Here is a 13,365-nt window from a genome sequence, read left to right on the forward strand (position 1 = left end):
AAAAGAAGAATTAGGTGGAAAAGAAGGAAAGGAAGAAAGAACCAGGACGAGAAGACTAGGAGAATGTAAATAGAGGAGAAGAAAAGGAGGTGATGGAGGAGGAGAGTGAGAAGGTACATGGTTAAAGTTTCTTTACCACGTGGTGCGCAGTGTCTCCGTGCACGCGCCTGTGTGCGTGCGCAAGAAGGATAAAAGCGCGTTGGAGGCGCGCGGGAGGCGTCAGGCTCACCATGCCAGGCTGCCCGCTGCTGCTCCGTGTCCGCACCTCCGAGCTGGCGCGCCTCCGTCTGTCGGACTCCCGTGCGGAGTCTTACTGATCCGCGGACGATGCGGCTCCTCGCGCTCTCCTCTCTGCTCCTGCTGCTCCTCGGCTCAGGTATGGAGGCTGTTCGCTGGTGGGAGACAAACCGGGAGGCTCTCTGCTCCTTTTTCTAATGAGACTGATGTGGATTTACTCACATTAAACCTTTATTACTGTAGGAGGCTCAGTCTGCACGCGCGGACTGTGCGCTCCGGTGCGCATGAAACGATCCAGGTAAGTTTAGGCGGAGAGAGAGAGCAGAGTCAGGGGCCTCTCCAGGGTCTGGAAAGGAAGAGAAAAAGACGCAAAAACAGAAATTTTCATCAGAAATAAACACAGAGGATGTTTTTCAGCTGCACGTGCAGCTCTCATGCGGATTTATAACGTGCAAAATGTCTGCACGACTCTTTAAACAGCGATTTTTGAAAATTTAATAACTCATTTAAAAGTATTAAAGTAAAAGTCGCAGTCCTGTTTAATAGAACAAAAGTTTCTGCCTAGAATATGCTTAAAGTACTCAGTATGTACAAAGGTACAGTCGTACATACGTGACATTACTATTGGCTCATTAATGTGTATATCACTTTAATGTGTTAAGTGGACAGGATTTAGTTTTAACTATAAAACTCAGCATCATATATATTCATATTTAAAACATGCAAATTACTAAATAAACAAAAAGTAAATAATAAAATAAAATAAATGAACGGAGTACAATGTGCAGTACAGTTATGATCAAGTTGTCCAGCAAAGAAGTTGTTAAAGGTACTTTTAGTAAAAACCTTCAACACAAATGTAATGAAAGCCTTTGCCACGAGGTGGCAGCATTTTAAAGATAAGTTACATTTTAGAAAAATGTTAAAACAGAAAATGTTCTTGTAATTTTCTGCCAGAACATTGTTTTTTATTCATGTATTTATTTTTATACACATCTCCATAAATAGTACATTTTAGTAAATTCAGTGCAAGGTTAAAAAAAAAAACTATAGTTTTTTTTTCAAGATTACACATTGTACTGCTGTAATCTGAATATCTATGCCTTACAGCACATTCAATAGAACTTAAACAGATAATTATGTATCAAATTACTTAAAAGTTTTTATTTTTATTTAGATTTTATTTGATTATTTTGACTTATTTTGATTTCAGATTAATTTTTACCTTCTTAAGATTTTTTTTTCATATTGCATTTTATTTTATTGAGTTCTACATCTTATTTTGCCAAAAATACCCTAAAATATGTTTGCTATGTTTAACTTAATGTTTACCTTCTCTAGCAAGTTTTAACAAATTTGTTTAAATAAAGTGTAGTTAAATAACATGTATATAGAAAACAAATGTATTTAATAAGTTAAAAAAATTTACACAAAAGAACAGATCACAAATGGGAAACAATAAAACAAAATAGATCAAAAGGAAAAAAAAGAAAACACAATTGGATAAAAAAGTGATTGCGATAAAGTTGTTCATCCCAACCATCATTAAATTCTTCTTAAAAATATTTATGTTTTGCTAATTTAAAGAGACCATTTCTGTTTTATGCTACCAAAATAAGGCTATGCATAAAAATACCCTGATTCTTGTCCAGAAGTTTAGTTAAAAGTAACGCTGTGCAGTTTTGACTCTGGCACACTGCACCACCTTGTGGCTGATAGTGGTATTACTGGAGAGTACAGCCTGGCCTTTTTTCAAAATCATACAAACATCTCTGGAGCACATCATGGACATCACACTACAGCTGCTGTTTCTTCATATTTTTCTGCTAGTTTCAGTTAATTTTTAAACAAAGCACATTTAAACAGACTACATTTAAGCTGTGCTTCAGTGCAGTCCTTCAGTAAACGTGCTGGAGTACACTAGCACCGATCTTACTGTGCTGCACCTCTTGTGCAATCCCCACCAAAAAGCCAGAACATAGTAATCAGTTTTTCTTTTGGAGTTTCATATCTTAGTGGTTCGAAAATAAGAGGAAATGTTTAAATAGCATATTACTATGAATAGTATTAGGATGTGTTGTCTATTAGACAGACAGAGGTAGCATAATAACTATTTTACAGGATTAATGATGCATCACATTTTTTCCAATACACCATACTGAATGTTGGTCCAGCAACATCGAGTGCAAACATCAACCTTTGTTTCAAACTGACCTGAATTTCATGTGGAGGTGATGAGAGCTGGATCTACAGTGCATGCTTTCCATGCCTGAAGGCAGCGAGGAGCAAGACCAGGAGCAGGCTCATCATTTTTCCTGCATTCATGGGTTTGTGCACCGTGAATCCATCCCCTGGGGTCAGACTGTCATCGCACAGTTTTACAGTGAAACCCCGAGGTGTCGCACGGAGAAGGAAACCATGTGCACTGTGGAGCCACGTTGAAAACACAGGATTTGAAAAACACAGTGTTTGCTCGCCACCTGGACTCTTCCACTTTCAGAAAATGAAAAGTAAGCTTGAGGATCACTGTTCTGACACACTGAAGAAGCACCAGCACCCAGTATAGTTCGAGTAGAAGTACAAGAAGACAGAAAAACACTTGCTGAAAATGATCCAGAGGTGCCCGAGAGGTTGATTCAGAACAGGATAATACATTGTACATTGTCGTGTTTTTTATCTAAAACAGGGAGGAGAGGCAGCTTTTCCTTAGGGTTAGTCAGCAACATCAGCAGCCTTTCTAAAATAAAAAGTGCACAATAAGTCACCTGGTTTTTAGACTTTTTAAGAAGAAAAGGATCCTTCATGGTTACTACCCCACCTCCATGTCCACAGCACTAAAGGAGACACATGCAGCTGCTGCCTGATACAAAAAAATCCTGTAACTCATAATTGACATTCTGAGATTAAAACTGCTGAAGAAGAAAAGACCTAGACTAGTGATGTCGTGGTGGTCTTTCATGCTTTTATTGTGTAGGGACAAATGCATGTGCACTTAAAAATGCCGAGCAAGACTTGTATATGGAAGCATGTGTACCCACACATTACATACATATGTATTTATACCTGTAAATGTTCACATGCATGGATATTTGCACAACAGCCATTTACATTTCAGAATATTTCTAGTATCAAATCATTCTCATTAAAGAGGTAGTTTATCTAAACCTGCGCTGCTGCTGCAACATGAATCTCCACTCCAGGAGTGAATTTCGTATTACGGCGGTGCTCCTCTGAACATCCAGTCCAGCCGGTGATCAGGGTTATTAGGATGCCATCTTCGAACAGGCAGGATCAAAGTGTGGCTGTCCGAGAAGATCCAAATGTAGGAGACACACTTTTATTGAGAAACAGGCAGCGTGGCAAACAGTCCAGATGTGGAACAGGCAACACAGCTGTTATTGCTTTGGGTGTTTTCTAGTTGTGTTTTGTTTAATTTTTATGTTTTTTTAATTCATTTTCAGTAGGTTTGCTTGTTTCAGTTTAGTTTTTAATGTTTTAAAATCTGTAGTTTATATTGTAAGAAACGCATGTGCTGGAGGCACAATAGAAGGAAAATAGAATAGAGTAGAATAACTTTATTGTCTCATTAATGAGAAAAGGCACAAATCAGTGAATTTATGATAAAAACAAAATAATGGGTGTCAGCCCACATTCATACTTATGCATTTATAGAACTATACAACTATAGAAATACATCCCACCATGTTATTATTCAGTATACTGATTTTTTGGGGGGCACAAATGACCCTTTATACACCTTTATGATAGCTAGAGGCGTCCTATAACCTCATCCTGAGAGCAGTAATTCAAGATTAAAGGAGGCTGTTCATGGTTATCAACAAAAGACCGGGCTTTTCTTAAGACAGTGTGGTGATACAGCTCATCCAATGAAGTTTATTGGAGACAGCAGGAACAGGTATTACATTAGAAATACAGCTTAATCACAGCTTGTAGACTGAAAGTATCAAACACATCCATCAAAGTCTGATCATATAAACTCTAAAAAGCGTTTTAACTCTATGAAATGAAAGTTTTCCCCTACTTGTAACTATTTGTTTTTCAACGTTCATAAATTTTCTTGGTCACCCCTGACTGCAGCAGGTGGCCGCCCCTCCCTGAGCCTGCATCTGCCAGAGCTTTTGTCCTTGGAAAAAGGGAGTTTTTCCTTCCTACTGTCGCTAAGTGGTCGCTTAAAAAGGGTTGTGTGATTGTTGGGGTTTTCTCTGCGTTATTGTAGCAACTTTACAATACAAAGCCCCTTGAGGCATCTTTCGTTGTGATTTGGCGCTGTATAAATAAAATTGAGCTGAAATTGAAAATCACCAAAGAGAGGAGATGAAACTGATAGAAAAAGACAAAAACATGAAATTATCCAAAACCATGACTCTTCTTTTTATAGAATTTTTTTTAAAAATAACCTGTAGTTAAAACACAACATGAGAGGAGCCTGAGGAACGAGCAGGGAGATGATCCATGAGTCAGTCAGCCACAGAGACATGAGGATCTATGTGTAGCCTATACACTTTTCCCATATGTTAATAATCCTGAGGTGTGGTGTTTTAGTGATGTGTAAGACTTGAAAGGTGCTGTGTGACTGATCCCCGTCTCTAGCGTGTGACTCGCTCTGTTAAAAATATATCTTCTCAGTTATGAAAAATAGATTCAGGTTAGCGTGCTCATGACCTGCACTGGATTTCTGCCGGAAATCTGTTTATCCTTCGCTCCCAGTAAATAAGCCCCCTGAAGGACACTCGGCGTAAACAAGTCAGCTTCACTGTGGAAATGGACAAATATGAGCTATCAAAGGGAGACATGATGAAATGTGCTGCTAAGATAAACGTACCAGCAGCAAGGCAGATAAATAATTGAGCATTATCTGTCACACAGATTTGAAACAGCGCGAGTAAAAGGCAGAATATTTAACAAAGTAAAACTCGACTCCACTTTGAGGTGAAACTTTCATGATAAAGCTGGAGGAAAAAACAGTGTCGAGGACCTTGTTGGGGTGAGTTATCGTGAATGAGGGGGTTTCTGTGTGTGTTTCAGGGCTGGCTCTGCAGATCCAGTGTTACCAGTGTGAGATGACGCACGACTGCTCCACGCCAGAGTTCATCGTCAACTGCACCGTGAACGTGCAGGACATGTGCCAGAAGGAGGTCCTGGTGAAGGAGGACGGTAGGTCATGACCTTGGTGTAGCGGATTGGATCTGCGTGGTTATGTGGAGCTTTACAGTAAAACTTTAATAGAATCCCAAACTCAAATATATAAACTAAGAATTCAGAGCGCACAACTGTTCCCCGTGTCTCCAGGCAGGATTAGCGTGTTTGTGTTGGTGGGCGCTTAGGCAGTTATATTTCCTCAGCCGGAGGAAATCTTGTAAACAAAAGGCCGTTTTGAAGTGACGCCAAAGAAACAGTTTGTATTTCTGGCATGTTTTAAGGCTCCTCTCTTTATGCAAAGACAGGAGAAAGACAGCTCTCCAGGCGCCACCGCCGTCAGCTGAAATCAAACTGATCTGAGGTCAGCGAGGACAGGGCCCTCGCCACACTACGACTATCATTAGAGGATGAAATACTTAGCTGCGGGGCAGCTTTCATGGATATAAACTGTGCCATTTTCATGTGAGAGAGAGATGTTTTGCATACACAGACAGCTGTGTCCTTTGTGTGAGATCAGACTTTTCTACACCTCATATCCTGCGAATTATAATCCAACAGAGCCTGACAGATAAACCGCCAGATCTGACGCTTCGGACGATATCAGCTCCCTGCAGATACACTGCTAGCAGTGTGCTGGCCTGTAAGTAATTGAGGTCGTGTGAAAGAAAGAAGAGTTTTATGGACTTGGAGGGGAAATAAGGAAAGAGCTGGAGCGAAGTGGAAAAAGGGAAGAGGGAACAGGAAGTGATCAGCACTGGAGTCTAAAAACACAAGAGGGTGAACAGGGCGCTGTAGGCTAGAACAGGTTAAACCAACTGTTTCAGTTCTAGAAAAGCTGATCAGTTAGCTCAATAAACTCGGAGTATGTTCATCCTGAGTTTATAATGACCACCAATTTAATCCAGTGGACTAACGAGACCAAAGAATCTGAACGATCATGTTTATCTTAACAAAACCGGAGAAAGGAGTCCACTCATCCACTCAGTCATCATTTACCCAATGGAAACTTCCCTTTATAGACAATAATCATGAAGTAGGACCAAAATGTATTCAGCTGAAGCATCTCAGGGATGAAAATGATGATAAAAAGATGAATAAAGGTGTATTGGGGGGCAATCGTGGCTCAAGAGTTGGTAGTTTGTCTTGTAATCGGAAGGTTGCTGGTTCGAGCCCCGGCTCAGACCGTCTCGGTCGTTGTGTCCTTGGGCAAGACACTTCACCCGCTGCCTACTGGTGGTAGTCAGTGGGCCCGGTGGCGCCAGTGTCCGGCAGCCTCGCCTCTGTCAATGCGCCCCAGGGCAGCTGTGGCTATAATGTAGCTTGCCATCACCAGCGTGTGAATGTGTGTGTGACTGAATGTAGTGTAAAGCGCTTTGGAGTCCATAGGGACTAAGTAAAGCGCTATACAAATACAGGCCATTTACCAAGTAACACTGCTGGAAGAAATAACATGATCCTGAGACTTACATGGCACAGATTCAACAAGGTGCTGGAAACATTTCTAAGATTTTGATCTATGTTGACATGATAACATCACACAGTTACTGCAAATCCATGATGTGACTTTCCTGTTACACCATGTTCAAGAAACCAGTTTAAGATGATCTGAGGTGTGTTATCATGCTGGAAGCAGCCATCAGAAGATGGGAACAGTGTAGTCATGAAGGGATGGACACGGTCAGTAGCAACACTCAAGGAGGCTGTGGTGTTTAAACAATGCTCAGCAGGTGCTAAGAGACAAAGTGTGCTGAGAAAACATCCTCAATCAAAGAAACTCTTCTGCACACCCTGAATGTAATAAGTAGTTATTTGAGTTGCCGTTGCCTTCCTACCAGCTCAAAACTGGTCATTCTGATCATGTCTACATACACGTTAACTTGCTGCCACGTGATTGGCTTATTAGAAATTGGTGTGGTGTTAGAAATGAGCAGGTGTCCCTAATAAAGTTTTATGTGAGTGATAGTTTAAAAATAAAAAAAACATTATGCAGTGCAGCCACAGTCCATCGTTTATATCCAGCTTGTGGTTTCAGTGTTTGAAGTTCAGTGACGTAGAGACCCACAGTATCTGTGATCTGCGGTTTCAGGTGCTGGTTGGACATGGCGGCTTGGATTCTCTCCCCCTTATTCAACATGTTTTGCAGCTGCTTTCTTTTCAGAGTTGTGCATTTGCATCGCTTTTGTTCGGCTCACATTATTCGGAATAAAGAATGTGCAACCTTGTTATGAAGGTTTCAATGTCATTTAAAAAGCGAGCTGACACTCGGCTTTGACCGTGTTCAGTAAAGGCTATTCAGACTTGAAGTTAGCAGGAACGCACAGAAAATCCCACAAAAACCCTGCAGTGTTTACATGCCTATCTACTAGTGAGAGCACGGGCACTAAAGGTCGCTCTCCCTGAGGTGTCCTTCATTTTAATACCCAGTGGAAATTGGAGGCGTGCATGCATGCGGGCGGGTGGTGTTGTTACTCCCTCTCTCTCTCTCTCTCTACAGCTGATGAGCAAACTCAATAAGTTCCTGTCTTTGGAAATGTGGATCCCAATTCAAAGGGCGAGCTCGCTGCACTGTGGTGTCGACAGTTCTTTAATAAGAAAATTTCTGCATGAATGCTCATGTACGTCCCGGCTTTTATCTCGCAGTGTTATCATTAATGCTGCTCTGCGAGTACAAGGAGAGCTCGGGAATCCGACTGACCGCACCTTATCGCTGTTTGCAGTGCAATAGATGGATTCACAATAGCAACGGCACCTCCGAGCGACGTGTATAAGTGATAAGAATGGAAATTTGTGCAGCTGTATGATTCTTACACAGTACACTTGCTGTGAGATTTCCGCCACAAGTGTGCGACTTTGCATGCTCCTCAGTGCAGATGTAGGAGCACATCCTCGGCTGGGGCTTGAAGATCAGTGCTTCTGTATCTGGAGGGCGTTAAACAATCATCTGCTTTCTTAAAGGCAGATTAGAAAGGAAGGAAATTTTCAGGCCTGAAGAACAATTTTACACCCCCTTCAGAGGCACAGTCTAGAGCCAAAATCTGCTTTTTTTGTTCACCATGATTTTTCTGTAACCAGCATTCATTGTGATGGCAATGATCATAGATTCTGAAAAATGTTCCAGGTTAATGTTTGACCTGGACCTAATAGAACAAGCATCAATGTTTAAACTTCTTTTTTTTTTTTTTTTTTTCCTGCCTGTCCCGTTTGGCTCTTTTGCCATCAGAATTGTTGTCTAAAGGCAAAGAAAGATGCCCAACGGATTTACTTTACCAAATTGACCATCCCAGCCTTGCCGTAATGGTCCATTTGATTCACCTTTTATTGTTCATTTTATTTTCACTTACTGAATACGGGACAGACTTGACTGGGGGAAAGAAGGGGAGAAAGAAAGAGGGAAAGAGAAACAGCTGAGAAGAGGGACGGGGGAGAAGGGCAAAAAACATAAACCAACAGAACGGGCAGAGAAAAAAAATGCATCTATCAATCACCTGGGTCACCTGCTGAGAAAGAAAAAAGAAAACAAGCAGAAGAGAACAAGAGTAATAGAATAAACAACATCACAATGATATATGGGAATATGACAGTAAATACTAAATATTAAACATTATTGTGCAGCACATAAGATCAACAGAACACAGTGTGCTTTGAGGTAGGAGCCAAAAAGGGTGTAGTTTGTGGGTGTGATCACCCGTGTGTACACCTGTGAGCATGGACGCGCTTGTTTTTTTTTAAAGGTTCCTTCATGTAATGATCTGCTAGAGGGTGTGGGGGGGCCACAGCCCCGTCCTCCAGGGCATGAAGCAGGTATGGAGGAGATCAAAACTCCAGACATCCAGAGGCCCCCAGAACACAAGAGACCAAGGAAGACCAACAGAGGGGCAGCCGCGCCACTGTCCCAGTAAGAGCTGAGGAGAGTCCCAGATGAGGGCTCACTCAGCAGCCGCGGAGCAGAAGCCAGGGGGAGTTGCAGTGACGCACCCGTGAGCTCCGCCGGCAGCCAGCCGTGCCTGAGTGACCGAGCCCCAGGCCGAGAGGCCGGGGGCACCCCACCTCCGAAGTGGCCCGAGCGAGCCCCAGGCTCCAGGCCCCGATAAGCGGCCGCCAAGGAGTGAGCCGGTGTGTACCTGGACGTCCATCCCCGGACACAAAGAACCACCAACGCACCGATGTCTGAGGGAGTCCGCCATTGGCAGGGGAAGTGGTGGTAGGGGGAGATAGGCCTCCAAACCTTGGAGGGCCTGAGATGTCCCCAGAGAGGTGGCGCCTGACACCCAACCTGACATATAGACACAGACATACAGGCACACACAGATACAAACATCCATTCCCACCCTCATGCTCTCATATACACTTACTCCACACTCAACCAAAGTGGAGACAGACATAAAGAGACGCTGTACACACGATCACACTCCCCAAGCGTACTCTACAAACCGGGTCTAGGTACCCTTGCCCCTGGAGGGGGGAACTGCACCCAGACCCAGGTGGTGTTACCCTTTTCCCTGCGGTGGGGGGAGGCAGACCGCCCCAACTCCGCAGCAGCAGGGAGGCCCCACACTCCAGACCGCAGTCGGACGGCCAACTCCTCCTCCTAGCCCCCCCGCTCCAGCAGGTCGCAGAGAATGGGGGTTTAAACTTCTTTCTGATAATTCATTGGACAAAGCTTGAAAAAGTGCATTCTGGGTAAACTTTTAGGGCTCATTTTGCCATGTGAGATATCAGCTGCTCCTTTGTGCCTACATTTAGATACCATACTTGTGTTTGTCTGACAGCCTCACGCCGTTATACTCCAGTAATTTAGCTCATTTTTAACTCTCACCTGATGCCTGCCTTTTGTTTTCCATCATAAACCAATGAAAAGCTAGTTCATGAAAAGGGAAGGACCCCCCACCCGATGAACAGCCCTAAACTATCCCTGTTAAAGCACCAGCAGTCAACAAAACCACATGCAGAGCAAACATCTTTTCCTATGATGGCAGTTTTTTCTGCTGGGCAGCATGAAACAAGCTCTGCTTCCCGTCTTCTATTACTATAATCATCTTTCTCCTTTGATTATGTCTTGAGAAAACATAAAAGGCTGTGCTTTTAGCTTGGAGACGGATGTTTATCGCCCGTGTATTTAAAAAAGGAGATGATTGTCACGCTCCAGTGGGCCACCTTTCATTTCAGAGCTTTCTCCTTTAATGGAGGGGAGTCGATTTACTGTAATAAATGATATGAAAGTGGTCACCCTGCAACTCCTCAGAGGCAGTCTCAAAGAGACGGTAGATTAGTGTAATGGCACACAAACTCATACCAAAGAAAGTTTGCCATTAAAGTATTTTTGCTGGTGATAGTGATAAAGTATTATAATAATATAATTAAAGGTTTTGATGTGGAAATGTCACAACAAAAGAAAGTGAAAATACTTCCTTGGAGCTCACTGCCTGCAGGTGGCGCTATAGGGTTTGAGTGTGATGTGTGTAGGGTGACGGGACACCCTGGAGGTCCGACCCTCAGCTGCTGAGGTTAGCTACTGGTATGTGAAACTTCACCGCTCTGGCAGGGAAGCAGCCCAAACTGGTACGTTGACTGATACCAGGTAGATATACTCAGACTTACCTCAACACACAGCTCGGGCTCTGAAACAGTGTCCTGGAAAAAGCTGGAGCTGCCCTCGATGAGAGGAGGCTGGGGTGGGTCTCCTACTATCCCCTTGGTTCGCTGCCAGTATGTTTACGTTTTTCTTGGTGAATGATAAGGTTGCTTCTTTGGATTTGGTAACAAGTCCTGACTGTTGTTTGCACTTGTTTGCAAAGCAGCAGTCAGGAGCACCCAGTCTTCTTGGAGTTCCTGGTTGTTGTGCTAGAGGATGCCTCATCTGCAACTCCATTGTCGTGCTGGATAACTTCAATGCAATGACAGAGAGACCTGGAGGAACGTGAGTGGGAGATCTTCAATTTCCACCTTCAAGCAGAACTCCAACAGCATTCTGAGGAAGGCTTGAGACACTGATTCCAAATGGAGCGTCTCATTAATCCCACTGGCACTCCTTCCATGGAGGAAGCAGGGGACAAGGGGGAGGTGTGTCACCCATCATTTTGCAGCAAGGTCTTACACTGGTGAGACTGCCATTCAGAGTTGGACTTGCTGATTTTTTTTAGTAAGGGGAGAATAATTTTTAGCCAAAGTATGAAAAAGGGTCATCTAAATTATCTCAAATTTGGCACTGCAGTTACTCAGGTAATCAGCAACACTTTTGCCAAATTTGAAGCTGACTGTATCAATGAATGGACAGATGTTACTGGTAACATTTTGCTTTAAAATATTAATTACACCTTTCAGTAACTAAAATTAGCTATTCAGTTGATTTGCCATTATTTGAGGTTCAGAGAAAGGATTGATTTCTGGCTATCTTGAATAATAATAAAACAGTCCTGTATCACGACTATTAAAAGGTACCCAGCGACTTTTCTCTTTGTAAGTTAATCCAGCTGTAGTGATCAAGACAAGAAAAACAGCACGCTTTTTACTAAGGAAACAAATGAAAACGTGCAGTTCAGCTGGGCAACATTATTGCTTAAAACTGTCTTCAAAAACATGTTTAACAGCCCATAGATGATGATCACTGCTGCGCGCTTTAGTCTTGCCGTCACACTAAGCATGTAAAATCTTCACAGAGGCAGCTGACTAAATGAAGCAGCGATGGCAAGACGAATAAGCGCAATTATTCCCCCTCGGATTCCTCTGAAAATCAAACGACAGTGGCTGATGTGTGGCAGTGCAGCACGTTAGGCAGTTGATGAAGGCAGATAACTAACATGTCACCGGCTGAGCACAAAATCATCTTGTTTTTTTTTTATTGTTGTTGTGGAGGTTTGATTTCACCACCTGAAGCTGCGGTGTCTCATCTCTGAACAGGTTTTTGAGTTTTATGTGCACAGGTTCAAAAGTAACCACCAAAAAAGAAATTCACTGACAGTATTTGAGTCTGAGCAATTCCTGGATTTCCTGTTTTTGTTCTTTAAAAGAGATACAATTCTGTCCAAAAGTCAAAAGTTTCTTAGGAGAATCACTTTCAGATACTGTTGATTGTAGATAGGTCTTTAGGCCTATCTACAATCTTTCTTTTGTCCTCCACTTCTTCAGCTTCCTCAGATTTTGTAAGGACACAGCACACCATGACAATATGTGCCACATTTTGGGGTAATAACTCTTTGTAAATCCTCTTCATTTTGCAAATATACTATTTTGTGTCTGTCAAACTCTATTATCTTAGGCATTTTTCACATATTCAACTAAATAAACTGGAACAAGTAACATGTTTTTGCAACAGGTTGAGAGTAACAAAATCCCTAAAGATACAATTTAAAATGGGTTCAAACACAACACTGGTTCATCCCTTTAGTTAAATACCTTTTTTATGCTTCAATGATTCAGAGGTAATCTTTCAAGCATCTGCCCCAACAAATACCACTCACACGAATTAAACATGAAAACACAAGATCTTAAAAAGTAAACTGAATCAAGCAAACTCAAAACTAAACTGACATCAAAATGAAATAAAAGTTATTTAATTAATGGAAAAATGTAAAAGTATTATAACCCTAGAGCCCCGATGACTCAGAGCTGTAACACCAGACTAATTCCTGTCAATGGGCCGGTTTAGATTATGTAACGACGGCTGATGACCCCAACCCAGCCACCGCTCATCTCGACAAAGAGACCGCAGAGCATCATGGAGCAAGATGGAGACAATGGCGGCTTCACCCGTGTCTGCCTGATTTCACTGCTTATCTAAATTAGCTTCGGCTATTCAGAAAAGTTAATTTACTGTATCAGAGAAAATGAAATGAGACTGTGGTTACTCTCGGAAGTTTACATTCATTCTGTTAAATCGAGGGAGCGAGGCTGCTGAAGTTTGTCAGGGTGAGGTTTTGTGAACCATTATTTAAAGGACTTTAAAATGTATTATTATTTCTAAAAGGAAAA

The 13,365-nt window shown here is 42.3% G+C and overlaps 1 protein-coding gene across 2 annotated transcripts in view; it reads left to right on the top strand.

The window, feature by feature from the left end:
- The first annotated feature begins 228 nt into the window (after positions 1-228).
- Positions 229-13,365, top strand: part of LOC101478416 (ly6/PLAUR domain-containing protein 1-like) — a 34,108-nt gene continuing 20,971 nt past the window's right edge. For both annotated transcript variants that reach the window (XR_013093635.1, XM_004559102.6), the window contains exons 1-2: positions 229-376; positions 5,284-5,412. Coding sequence is in view for 1 of the 2 variants with exons in the window: in XM_004559102.6 (XP_004559159.2) it covers positions 328-376; positions 5,284-5,412 (178 nt within the window). In the remaining variant the exon portion in view is untranslated. The remainder of the gene's footprint in view (positions 377-5,283; positions 5,413-13,365) is intronic.

Source organism: Maylandia zebra, linkage group LG16, assembly GCF_041146795.1.
Source record: "Maylandia zebra isolate NMK-2024a linkage group LG16, Mzebra_GT3a, whole genome shotgun sequence".
Classification (NCBI taxonomy): domain Eukaryota; kingdom Metazoa; phylum Chordata; class Actinopteri; order Cichliformes; family Cichlidae; genus Maylandia; species Maylandia zebra.